General features: G+C 32.6%; 1 protein-coding gene across 1 annotated transcript; it reads right to left on the reverse strand.

The window, feature by feature from the left end:
- Nucleotides 1-8,864: 8,864 nt before the first annotated feature.
- Nucleotides 8,865-9,932, reverse strand: LOC107893679 (photosynthetic NDH subunit of lumenal location 2, chloroplastic). Its single transcript, XM_016818736.2, has 2 exons — nucleotides 9,192-9,932; nucleotides 8,865-9,090 (listed from the first exon to the last, which is right to left on the reverse strand). The coding sequence occupies exons 1-2, from the start codon at nucleotides 9,687-9,689 to the stop codon at nucleotides 8,992-8,994; spliced, it is 597 nt and encodes a 198-aa protein (XP_016674225.2). The 5' UTR covers nucleotides 9,690-9,932; the 3' UTR covers nucleotides 8,865-8,991.
- Between the last annotated feature and the right edge of the window lie 3,897 nt (nucleotides 9,933-13,829).

Consider the following 13,829-nt stretch of genomic DNA (forward strand, 5'->3'; position numbering starts at 1 on the left):
CCGAATTAAGCTTCCAACTAGACGAACCCTAGAACTCTTTTATCTTTTCTTTTTGTTCTTCAATTTTTGGCACAAACAAAGCATAAAATGCCTATTTTCAAGTTTTGTTATAACATATATTAACATATTAAACATTTGACCATTATAACCTTTATTAAACCATTATAATTTCACCTAACACATGCCCTTTTATGTCCATTCAAACTTCCAATGGTCAATTAACCACATAAGGACCTTTACTCTAGAAAGCCAACTCAAATAAGCACTTAAACATCTAGCACACAACTTTTATATTTTATGCAATTAGGTCTTTTTTTGCAAATTAAGCACACAAATAGTTAACTTTTCACTCGAGACTTTCACACACATCAATTCACTTATCAAGTATACGAAAATTAATGTTAAAATATTTTTCTAACTCAAATTTGTGGTCTCAAAACCACTATTCTGACTAGGGTCAAAACTGAGCTGTTACATGCAACCATTTTCAAAACCTTGGACAGAAGCTGCAAAACCAAAGTGAAAGTTGGTAATAGGAAGTTTATCAAGGCTGAAGGAAAAAGGAGATGTGTTGATATGCACTCTAAAAGGTGGCAAGGTCATCTTAAATGTGCTGTTGGTTCCTGAGATTGTCAGGAACCTTCATAGCATTGCTCAATTGCTTGAAAAAGGCTATTCAGTTGTGTTCAAAGGCAAGGAGTGCCAAATTGCTGATCCAAATGGATCAAGTTTCATGTCAGTCACTATGACTGATAAATGTTTTGAAGTTAACTGCCAAGTGACTCACACTCAGCCTGCACTGCCTCTATTGAAGATTCCAAGCTTTGGCACCAAAGGCTTGGTCATGCCAACTTCAGATCAATGGATTAAATGGTTAGTGAAGAATTGGTTAAAAATTTCACCAATATAGTTGAAAAGGAGGATGTTTGTGAGGTTTTTCAGATAGAAAAACAAGCTAGACAGCCATTTCCTACAAAATCAACCTGGAGAGCATCAGACAAATTGCAGCTTGTGCACACTAATATGTATGGCCCCATGAAGACTAAATCACTCAATGGTAACAAGTACTTCATTCTCTTCATTGATGACTGTACTAGATATTGCTGAATTTTCTTCCTGAAATATAAGTCTGAGGTAGCTCAAGTGTTCTTCAAGTTTAAAGTTGCAGCTGAAATAGAAACATGATGCAAACTTAAGACCATCAGGTCAGACAATGGAGCTGAGTATACCTCAGCTCAGTTTCAAGCTCTTTGCAATGATGCAGGCATCAAAAATCAACTGACTAATGTCTATACCCCTCAGCAAAATGGGGTCAGTGAAAGGAAAAATAAGAGCTTGATGGATATGGCCAGATGTCTACTGTTTGAGAAGAATTTGCCTAAGAACTTGTGGGCTGAAGCAGTTAACATTGCTGTTTACATTCAAAATAGGCTTCCAACAAAGGCACTGGCTCACAAAATACCATTTGAGGCCTGGTTCGGGTTTAAGCCATCATTAGCTCATTTAAAGGTCTTTGGTTGCCTATGTTATAGCCATATACCAGCTGTGAAGAGGGACAAGCTATCTAAGAAGGCTCTGCCTGGTATTTTGGTGGGCTACAGCATGGTCAAGAAAGGGTGTAGGATCTTAGATCCTTCAACAAACAAAATCCAAGTGAGCAGATATGTGGTCTTTGATGAAAAAGCATGCTGGAACTGGGAAAGAAATGAGCTAGAGGCTCTTTCTGAAGAGTTAATGGCTGATTACGTTGAAACTGATCAAATTGGTCCTGAAATGAACATCGATGATGTGCCAGTCAGAGGCACCAAACCCTTAGCTGAAATTTATAAAAGGGCTCATGTTGCTGAGGTTGAACCAAGTAGTTTTGAAGAAGCTGAAGCTCATAAAAGGTGGAAGCAAGCCATGGTTGATGAAATCAAGATGATTCAGAAGAATCAAACATGGGAATTGGTAGTAAGGCTTATCAACAGAAAGACCATTGGTGTGAAATGGGTCTATCGAGCCAAACAAAATGCTGATGGCAGTTTAAACAAGCTGAAAGCTAGACTTGTTGTTAAGGGGTTCAGTCAAAGATATGGCCTATACTACATGGAGACTTTTGCACTAGTAGCCAGGCTAGATACAATCAAATTGTTAGTTGCTTCGACTGCACAAAAACAGTGGATCATTCATCAACTAGATGTGAAGTTTGCATTTCTTAATGGCTTCCTTGAAGAAGAAATCTACATTGACCAGCCTTAAGGTTTTGTTGTGTCTGGCAAAGAACATATGGTATACAGGCTTAAAAAGGCCTTATATGGCCTGAAACAGGCTCCTAGAGCCTGATATGCTAGAATTGATAGCCACCTGGTTAGCTTGGAATTCGAGAGAAGCATCAGTGAGCTAACTGTGACATCCCTAATTAGACCCTAGTCGGAATGTGGTTTCGGGACCACAAAATCGAGTCACAAAAATTCATTTTAATTTTTGTTGCATATATTTATGTGTGATAGTGTATGTAGGAAAAATTAAAAGTTTCAATTTAGTCTTAGGAATGTAAATTTTTCTTGAAATGACTTAGTTGAAAAATTTAGAAAAGATGGTAAGTAATTTGTAAGGATCCAAAAACAATGAGGTGAGAAAGCTTGGGTTTGCATGTCAATTTACCCTTAAAGCATGTAGTGGCCGGCCATGAAATGATGCTATTCCACTAAGTCAAATTAAAAACAATTTTAATTGGCAAATGATGTAATAAATTTATAAGAAAAAGATGAATAAAATAAGAAATAAAGGTAAGAGTGTGTTCATCTTCCTTACCTTCTTGCAAAGCCGAAACAAAAGGGAAAGAGGAAGGAATTTGTCTAGGGCATTCGGCTATCTTGGAGGTTAAATAAGGTAGGAGTTCATGTTATTTCTATTGATTTTTATGAGAATCTAGTTAGTAGTCAAGCTCTTATTGTAACCCATATGTTGATTTTTCTTTAGTTTTGGTGACAAATTGTGCATACGGTATTATTGGATAAATGCTAAAAGGATAGTGTTTTGATGTTTTGGATAGAAATATTAGAAAGGGGAAAATATAAGCTACCTAAATAGATATATGTGAATTTAAAAGATGGTATGAACAAATATGGAGTTTTGCTAGTTTAGGATTATTCGGCCAAGTGTTTATGTGGTGGAAATTTAGTGTTAAATGAAATGAAAATGATATTATATGGGGGTATGTATATTCGGCCATATGAGTAAATATATAGATGATGTTAAATTTGATTATGTATAATGGGCCATATGGGGTACACATTGTGATATTAACTTTAATTCTCTATAATTGATCAAGTGGGTGATATTGGTTTATATGGTTAAATTTGATTTGTGAATATGTACCTTGAAATAAAATATATCATAGACTATGTTATTTTGGAAGTAAGAATGCATTCGGCCTTGAGACAATCTATAAGTTTTAGTTAAGGTTCTAATGTTTTGAACAAGAATGGTTGTAAGATGAAACGAAAATTATTAAAATATATATGAGTAATTAACAAGGGTGGTTGCCATGTATATAATATTTATGTGTGTTTTATTGAAATATTTATTGGGTTAATTATAGTAATTGGATCTTAGGTGATCAATAGCCGAATGGCTTAAAGTTAGTAAAAGCATAAGGTGAATAAAAAATCAAATGTTGCCGTATGATTCTTTTGATATGAAACTATTAATGTTATGGGATATAAATAACTAGCAAGGTAATTAAACTAGTTAATTAATTTATTTAAGCTAAAGAACCTAAAGGAGGAGAATCAAGCAAGGGCAAAACAAAGTGTATCGAGTAGCCGTTTGGAACCGTTTCATCCGACATAAGGTAAGTCTTTGAGTAATGGAACTTAGCTTAAGATTTGATAAACGATGATATATATTTATATGAACATAATAAATAAAATGTGACGTAATGGTTCTACTTGAATCACATATTGAAATAAATAAGTTTCTAGCATATAAGTTTAGTTATAATGAAGAATGATATGGAATACGGGTAAAGATGGGACTATGAATTGGTGTAATTACCTATAGCAAAATGATAAGGAATAAGTTACCTCTATGAGCCTTAGCTGATTGGTTATTAGAAAAATGATATTTAAATTATGATTTGTATGTGATAATAAGAAGTACTTATATATGATGATATGTTTTAAACTCAAATGGTAAGTTCTTAAGTGTTTGGACTTGGAAATTTAAGAGCAAATTGTAATAATCTGCTTAGGACAGCAGCAGTAGCGTGATTTTTGAAAATCACCATAAATTGTACAAAAATTGTTATAAGATAAAATTTATATTCTTAGACTCCTTAATGAGTCTAGTTTCAAATGAAATAAACAAGAACATATTTTGAAATCTGTACAATGAGAAATTTGATTCGTAGTGAAGAGTGGTCAGTATAGTCAAACAGTGAAATAGGGGAAACTTTAAGAAAATTCTGGTTTTGATTGGCCGAACCAAAAATCCTGAAAATTTTATGGATAGAGGATATATGAGTCTATTTTCAGGGAAAATTTACGGCACTTCATTTGGAGTTTCGTATCTCCAGTTACAAATAATTTAATGATTGTTGCTCAAGAAAACAGCTTGTAGTGAATCTATGATTTTGTTGTAAACATTGATGAAACTAATTGAGTTGCTTATAAGCTATTACTGATTTGATGTACAAGATAAATATATAGGTGGTGAGGCCAAAATGGCTAAAATTTAAATGTGTGCAAGTTATCCGAATGGCTATTTTATAAACGTAAGCAATGTATATGTAATATGTGTTGATAGTTTTATAAATTGAAGGTGTGGTGACTTATATGTTGTTTAGCCGAATGGTTGTCATGAGAAGAATGTAAGTCATGTGTGTATTTTCTTATTTAGTTGGAAGTTTATTGAAAGGGATATATATATATAAATATGTGTTAAAGTCGAATGATATTAGGACATGAAGTTAAGGTACATGCTATATGCTTATATTCGAATGAGGTTAATGAATTACAATGGTGATAGTTTGTGTGAAATGTGGTAACATGTGATTAAATATACATGGAATTTGGAAAGTATCCGGGTTAAGACTCGCTGACTACGTGATGTGGCCTAATGGCTCTTGTGAAATGAGACTAGCTATATTGAGATACAAATAAGTTCGAATGAAGTGATACCTTATTAATGTGTTTCCGTGTTGGAAAAATCGAAGGTATGTGGATTGATGTGTATACAAATTTGTGAATTAACTATGATGATATATCCGGGCTTAAAGTCCCGCAGGCTTGGTACTGGTAACTGGATTCGGATTTTTTTAAAAACCTAGCAGGCTATGGCTAAGTGCCTTGAAATATTTCAAACCGAAGACCATTTGTATATCTTTAAGATAAGGATTTAATTAGTTTCATAAAAATTTACTAATTTGAGTTGTATTCGGCAGGATGTGCAAATACAAGGATGGATTGCGTTTGGTCATTTATGTATATGTGATAAGGAATATGTTTGGTCCTTTATATACGTATACGAAACTTTAATACTTGTCATGATTTGATTATTTGAAATATTAATGTGAATATGAACTAAAGAACTAAGCTCCTAAATACATATATACAATTATGTATGTGCATGAAATGAGTGCATATGATTAAGTGGTTAGAGGTATTGAAAGATTGAATTGGTAATTGGTAACTATGGAAACGGTAAGTGTACAAAGGTTAAGTATATGGTAAGTGACACTTACTTGCTATGTGAACTCGATTTCGTTTGTATTACAAATGTACTTGGGGAATCACTTATGAGATGGTTATAAGTTATATTCAACGAGTATTGACTCTATCAAATTGTTTATGTAAGATGAAAACATGAATATGTGCTTCCAAATATGGAAACCGAATGTGATTATAGTGTTATGTTTTAGTTCGACTGATTAAACTAAAAGTAGCATGGATATTTTTAAATGCGAAGGGGTATATGCTCTGAAATTTGGATGAAATAGATGAATTACATGTGCATACATAGGGTTTAATCTATTTGACCGAATGGTGATATATCTTGACATTTCAAAACGTGATTTGTGTAAGGCCTAATCTTAAGCGACTTAGTAATAAATCAACAATTACGGATGATCAGCACATTAAGTTGGCCAGGTATGTATTATGTACTTGTGTAGGCTTATTAAGCCCATCGAGACTTCACTTGGATTTTATGTAAGTTATAAATGTATTTAATCCAGCAAAGTTAATTGTTTTACTTAAGACTTACTAAGCCTTGAAAGCTTACTCTGTTGTTACGTTTCTCTGTTTTATAGATTATCAAATTTGGCCTTTGCTCGGGGATCGTCAACAACTCGTCACACTATCACTATCCACTGTTTGGTACTACTATGTTTTGGATTATTTTATGGCATGTATAGAATAAACTAGTAGCGGAATAATATTCTGGTTAATGTATATAAGCCATGCAAAAATGACATCTTTTGAATGTGTACTTATAGAAGTTTAATTTTATCCCTAGCTGTATTTAGCATTTATCTAAATGAATGATCTTTATTTCAAGAAAAAGTAAAAAAAAAAAATTACTGTTCCGACATGAGTTACAAGTCTGGTAATACCCCTTTCCTATTCCGACAACGGTTACGGGATAGGGGTGTTACACTAACACTGTATGTCAAGAAGGATCAAGCTGAAACACAACTCATTATGTCCCTTTATATAGATGATCTCTTGGTGACAGGAGGAGACCAGATTATGTTGGTTGATTTCAAAGCCAAAATGAATGACATGTTTGAGATGTCTGATTTAAGGCAGATGACATATTTCCTTAGAATGGAAGTGCTGCAAACATAATCTAGAATCTTCTTCGGACAAAAAACATATGCTGTAAAGATCTTAAGCAAGTTCTCCATGGAGAATTACAAGCCAACAAGCACACCTATAGCTATTGGGATGAAGCTGTCAAGCCAAAGGGATTATGAACAGGTCAGTGAATCTGCTTATAGGAGTCTAGTTGGTTGTTTACTATACTTGACAGCAACTAGACCAGATATCATGTTTGCTGTAAGTATGCTATCAAGGTTTATGCATTACTGCAACAAGAAGCATTTTCAAGCAGCAAAAAGAGTGCTCAGGTACATCAAAGGAATCTTGAGCCATGGAATACAGTTTGGAAAAACTGAAAACTTGAAGTTGATAGGCTATACTGACAGTGATTGGGCTGGTTCAAAGGATGATATGAAGAGCACTTTTGGTTATGCATTTACACTTGGATCAGTAATGTTTTTTTGGAGTTCAAAGAAGCAATCGATGGTGGCTCAATTAACAACAGAAGCTGAGTATGTTGCAACTGCAAGTGCAGTTAATCAAGCCATTTGGCTAAGGAAAATCCTAGCTGATTTGAACCTACATCAAAGGGAAGCAACAGAGATTTATTGTGATAACAAATCTGCTGTTGCAATTGCAAAGAACCCTGTTTTCCATGGAAGAACGAAGCATTTTAGCATCAAGCTACATGTGGTAAGGGAAATGGAGCAAGCTCGAGAGATAGAGCTAATTCATTGCAATTCTGAAGAACAAATTGCTGACATCTTCACAAAGGCCCTTAATGTGTCAAGGTTCATCAAATTGAGGAAGCAGTTAGGAGTTAACAGCATGGAGACCAAGAAGGAGTGTTAGAGAATGGCTCTCCATGCCGCTCATGTACCAGCAAGCAGATCGAGCAGCTCATGCCATGCAGAAAGCTGTCGAGCCAAGTGTTGCAACTGCTTTGTTTTGTTCATTTTGTAATTTTAGTTAATTTAATGCTGTGTAGTTCATTTTGAACTTAGTTTAGTTTGTATTTGATGTAATTTGATAGTGAAAGAGCTGATCTCCAGCTTTGTTTAAGTGTGCAAGCATAATTCACCTAGTTCCAATGTACTAAGTGGAGTTAGGTAGTCATTAGGTGAGTTTTAGTTCATTTTGACCAGCCATTGTCTGGTATATGTAATGGCAATATGCCAATGTTCAATTTTAATGAAAAATAATTGTTTTCCACTCATATTCTCCATTGTTTCATTGCTTTCGATTCTGTTCTTGCTCTTAGGCAACATTTCTGCTCTTGTTTCTTCCCCAAGCCACGAGGCTTGCTGCACAAGTCAAAGCTGAAGCATAACTCAGCCTTGTTCAAAACACCAACAACCTGAGTTATTAACACCATGATATGCCCTTACGCCAGTCCAGTTTCCTGTGCCTATCTTGTGCTTTCTCCTCACTTATCTTTCTAGTTTCGACCAAATTTTCATTTATCACGAGAGCAGCTAAAAACAGTTGAATCATCTTGGTTATGTTCAACACACTGAAGATGATACTGAGCTTTAACACTGGGGCATTGTATTTGTTTCTTTTCAACCGGAACTTATGCTATTATATTCATGTAATCTATTAGACAGGCAATATTGCTGGCTTTGGTCTCTGCTGGACCTTATACTGCAGCAACAATTGAATGCTTAGCACGCAAGGAAAACGGGAACGCGAACTGATAATAATTTCATCAGCCATTGCTATATCTCAAGCAGCGGTGAAAGATTGAGTCTTGCATCTCCAAGTTATTGCTGGTTTTGAGTCTGAATTTGTCTTCCTCTTCTAGAAGCTGGTTTGAGACTTTTACTGTCCTGGAATTATAAATTTCTTACCATTTGTGTTTCTTTAAACCGTCTATGGAAAGAAAATGGTCTAGTTTTCAAACTAGTTTGCAAAAATCTATAAAATTCGTGTCATAAGAAATGACACAGCAATTCAACCTCATTTTAGTTGAAGTAACTGAAACTAGTCTCTTGGTAGCTTCAGCCTTTCTCATGTAAGCGTATGAAAAATTGCTGCAAAAGAATATAACACATGTCGTAAAAGTTGATGATATCTTAGTATTGATTGAAACTCAACATTTCCTGGTCTTACTACATCTGCATCACAATTATGGTCACAATGAAGCAAATTGTAAATATCTCCAGCCGGCACTGCTACCATTGTTCTACCCCAATAATGCAACTAGATCATCTATGGATTTCAATGTCTTCTCGTAGTACAAGTACGATTCGTATACTTTCGGTGTGCGAACGTAATAATCGAACTACAAAAATTAAGATGAACAAAAAAAGAAAAAACATAAGAAATTGACCTCACAAATGATTTCATAGGCTGGTTCCACCAATTCATAATCTATGAACGTACCTCAGCCATGTTAACCACCAATTCATTTGCTGTTTTCACGTATAAATCTTTTCGACCTTGAGGCAATGTACTCATGGCATTCTTCAAATCCTGAGAAAGATAAGCTTGCTTTAGTCGAATATAAAACATGACATACCTCCATGACATGGTGTCCAACATGTCTCTCATGCTATGTAACCCCTCGGCAGTTTGTTTAATTCTGGCGGCGGCATCTTCCGGAGACAACCCGGGCTCGAAAAACCGTTCCCTGAGAAACGAATGTGTGCCCCAATTCTCTGCTACTGCTACAGGTGTGCCATTAAGCCCTAGTGCTGCTAGTGAAGTAGCAAGAAACGTTGTTACAAGTTTTCGCCGGTTGCTGATTATTACATTGTTTTGTTGGGGTTGAAACGATGCTCGGATTATGGGGAGGGAGAGTCTGCTGCAATGGTGACTTTGGGGTGTAGGGAATTTCTGGTTGACATGGATGAAGAATGTTGAATTAGTGAAGGAGGTCATGATTTTTGGATAAAAAGTATAAGGAAAAGTTGAAGATCATTTAATGGAGCAAAATGTGAGGGTGGATTTTGGGCAGGTTTTGATTGCTGACCGTATCGTCCCCTCATCCAACATGGACCGTAGCTTTTCGGAACTCCTTATCTTACATGAAGTTGACCCCCAAAATATTTTTGCTCTAATTTTGGATTCTAGTACTGCTAAAATTTGAAATTTCCTTTCTCATTGTTTTATTTTTTTAATGTTATTATTTGTTTCAAATCCATAATATTGTTAGTTGATATAATTCATGTGATGATATAGATTTTTTTTTATTTCTATTTGATCACATAAAACTACATGAAAATCTAATAAATTATATTTAACAAAATAAAATTATATGTGAATTAAATGTTTAAGGTTTTCCTTTTTTTTTCTTTTTAGAATCTATATAATATTTTTAAGAGATAAATTTTAAAATGATACATAAACTTTGATTCAATATACAATTTACTACGTGAATTTTAATTTGGTGTAATTATACACATGAAATTTTGATTGTGGTTTAAATGTATACATGAAACTTTAATTTTAATTTAGTCATATTTATTTAAAGAAATAAATACATTAATTTATTGTTATATTGGATAAATATAATTACAGTGCATGCAATATAAAATGTAAAATGATGCTAGATTAGTAATTGTGTTAAAAATTTGTAAGAATTAGATTAAATCAAAATTTCTTGTATAAAATTGCACAAAATCAAAGTTTATATATAAAATTGCACATTAAACAAAAGTTCATGTATAGTTTAAAGATTGACCCCTTACTTTAATGATAATAAATAATTGTATTAAATTAAAGTAGAGAGATTAAATATCAAATTTAAACATAATTGAAGGGCTAAAACAATAATTAAACTTATATTTATCTCTCTCTATATATCTCAAAATTGTTTGAGCCGAATTTGAAAATTTTATTAAATTATAATTTAGCTTAAATTACAAATTATGATACCTAAATTATAGATACTTAATTCTTTTGTTAGAAATAGTATCTAAATTATACATTCGTTATCTAAATTTATCTCTAATAAAAAAAACAGATTAAAAGTTTCCCATGGCACAAAAGCTACTTAACTATTATCATGTATTTATTTATATCAAATAATTTCAAAAAATACAAAAAAAAGTTTAAATTGAAAGAAATGATAAAATATTTAAAAATTAAAAAATTAAATTAAAAATTTATTAGAATTGGCTGATCAATACACAGTCAATAACGGCCAACATCTGATCAACAAGTGGTGCTTATGTGACTTTGATGCCATTGATCCACATTATTATTGATTGATTAACAGTGGACTATTAGAGGTACCAACATGGAAAAAAAAGTAGTTTAAATATTATTAGCAAAAAATTATTGAAATGAGAAAATGATGATAATTAAAATAATAATTTATTATTTAATCTTTATAATTTTAAAAATATAAAAAAATATAAAATATTTTTATAATTATAAATTTAAAATATATTTTATACACTTAAAATTGAAAGTGCATAAAATATTAATCTTAATGGAGATAAAAAACTCATCTAAATCCAGCCCAATTCGGACCGGGCTGGAATAAGTGGGCTTTCTGGTTTAGTCATTTTATAAGAAACTTTAAAATGGTTTGAATGCAGGCCTCCACAATCGAAATTGTTTTGTCTTTTCCACTACTTCAAACTTACGTTGTATACGAATGGCCATGTCCATGGAAAGAAGATTTACTCATTTTACGTCATTTTTTTAATCACATCAACCTATATTAAACTAAACAAGTAAATTTATCAAGTAATTTAGTAAATATAAAGTAATTTAACAAATTTTTTAATACATCAGAATTCTTATTTATAACCATGAAAAATTTTATCATCAACTAAATTTATTTAACCAAATATTTTAGTAAAATTAATATTATTATTTATAAATGTGTTAAATCTAATAAATAATAAAAATGATTTAAAATGGTAAGTTTTATAATATAATGAATAAAAAAGGCTATATATATGTCAGTTTAAAAGTTTCTCCGAATTCGTGATTATATGTACTATAGATTATAGATTATTGTTGGGACTACAGTTGTCCAATGTTGATTGTTTTGATCTTTGTTTAAGCATCTTAATTGTCTATTTATTCCTTTGTTTAAACAGCTATCCAGACAAACATTTGAACAATAGCCTAGACAGAATTTCATGACAACTTAGATGAAGTTGGATGTTGGTATTGTTTACTTGAGTCTCCATGATCGTTTTTCCATAAGCAAAGGAATCCCTTGACGTATTTTATTTCATCTCAAACTATGGTAATCAAATTTGACCAATTTTGAAAACCATGATATCAACGTGTGTTATCCTTATCATTTAAGCCTTGTCTTGTGGATGAAATTACGTGGATAATCAAGCTATATTTAGGATATATTTTGGAGACTTTTATCCTGGACGGTTATACATTAAATTGAAGTATTTATCTCTACAACAACTGATCTAGAAGGCTGCCTCATTTGGTTTATAAATAGGCAGCAATTTGCATGTTGAAGAGGCATCTTTGAAGAGTGCATGAGCTTATCTCTTTGATTTACTTGTCGAAATTTCTTGTATTCTTGCACTTAGCACATAGGCATTATTTGTGAAAGTTGAATCTAATTGTAATTGAGATTTTGGGTGATTGGTTGTAATAAGTTGGGACTAGTTATGAGTTGCAATTTGCTTTATGTGTAAGGTAAATTTGGTTTGAGCCAATAGGTTGTTGGATCAAATGTTGAATAAATCATTCATTGAATAAGACTTGACAGAGTAGAATTATTTTTCGAACTGCGTTAACAAACTTTGAGTGTTATCTTTTTCTTTACTCTCTTTACTATTTATCTTTATCTTCTATCTTTTTTAAACTTGTATCTTTGAACAAGTTGCAAACTTACTTTTCTTTAGATTATATATATGCACATTAATACTTAGTGTTTGTATATTTTTTGTGCATCGCCATGTTCTCATCATTTCTTATGTTCTCTTTGTGTGTAACCTTAATTAATTTCATAACCTATATAATTTGTCATAATCATTCGATTTTAATATTGTACTCATTTACTTAAGGTGCTAAGATATTATTTAAATAATTAATAATAGTTGCAAATTTAGATAATTATTTATTTTACATTTAAATAATTTATTTAAGGTATTTAACCTAAACTTTCACTAAGTGACACTGTACCCAATGGATATACTTGTGTGTTTAACTTTGATGCATTCTTGGATAAGATGCCACTAATTTTGGGTTTAGTACTTGATTTTTATTTAGGTGCAAAACAAATCTAGAAAAATCAATAATAGTAAAAAATCCATTAATTTTGTGTGGATTCTAATTGAATAATAACACTGAGTACTAAAATTTAATCATAATATGACACAAAAAGTGGATCCTCTAACCTCAACATATTTTCTTCTAGGTATTTGCTTTTTTTAGTTAATTTCTTCCTTTGATTTTTATTTTTATTTCTAGTGTTTCTTGATCTTTCTTTTATTTTCGACACCCATTCCAAAGTTAAGTATTAAATATATTTCTAACATAATACTTGTAATCTTCTAAGTTCTAATCAACTTCCCTGTGGATCGATCTTGGACTCTCGAGATTTTATTACTTGAATATAACTTGCAATTGGGTTGTAGACCTAGAAAGTGTTTGTCAAGGCGCAATCTAGGTAGGTGACTTGTCGGATGAAACTTATAGCTAGCATCTTCTTCACTTCTTCCCTAGTAGTCGAGACCTTCTCATTGAAGAATTGCCTCTTAATTTGCTTCACTGGTCAAGAACTAAGATCCACTTCCAAGGACTACTACATGATTGAAAGATGGATCCCTGGCATGTCTGTCATTGTCCAGGCAAAAACGTCCCAGCATTCTATTATCAGGGACTTCAAACTTTCTTTCTCTTTGAGGGAAATGACCGAGGCGATTTAAGTGACCTTTTCGGGCTTCTCTTAGTACAAACTGACAGGCTCTGATGCATTTGTCAGTTGTGCTTTGAGGAATTGAGTCTTTGGTCTACGTTCGAGACCTTCTAAATAAATTTTTGCTCTTCCAATTACATTGGCATTGGCAGCTTCATGAAAGTGCAACATGC

This window comes from Gossypium hirsutum, chromosome A13, assembly GCF_007990345.1.
Source record: "Gossypium hirsutum isolate 1008001.06 chromosome A13, Gossypium_hirsutum_v2.1, whole genome shotgun sequence".
NCBI classification, from domain to species: domain Eukaryota; kingdom Viridiplantae; phylum Streptophyta; class Magnoliopsida; order Malvales; family Malvaceae; genus Gossypium; species Gossypium hirsutum.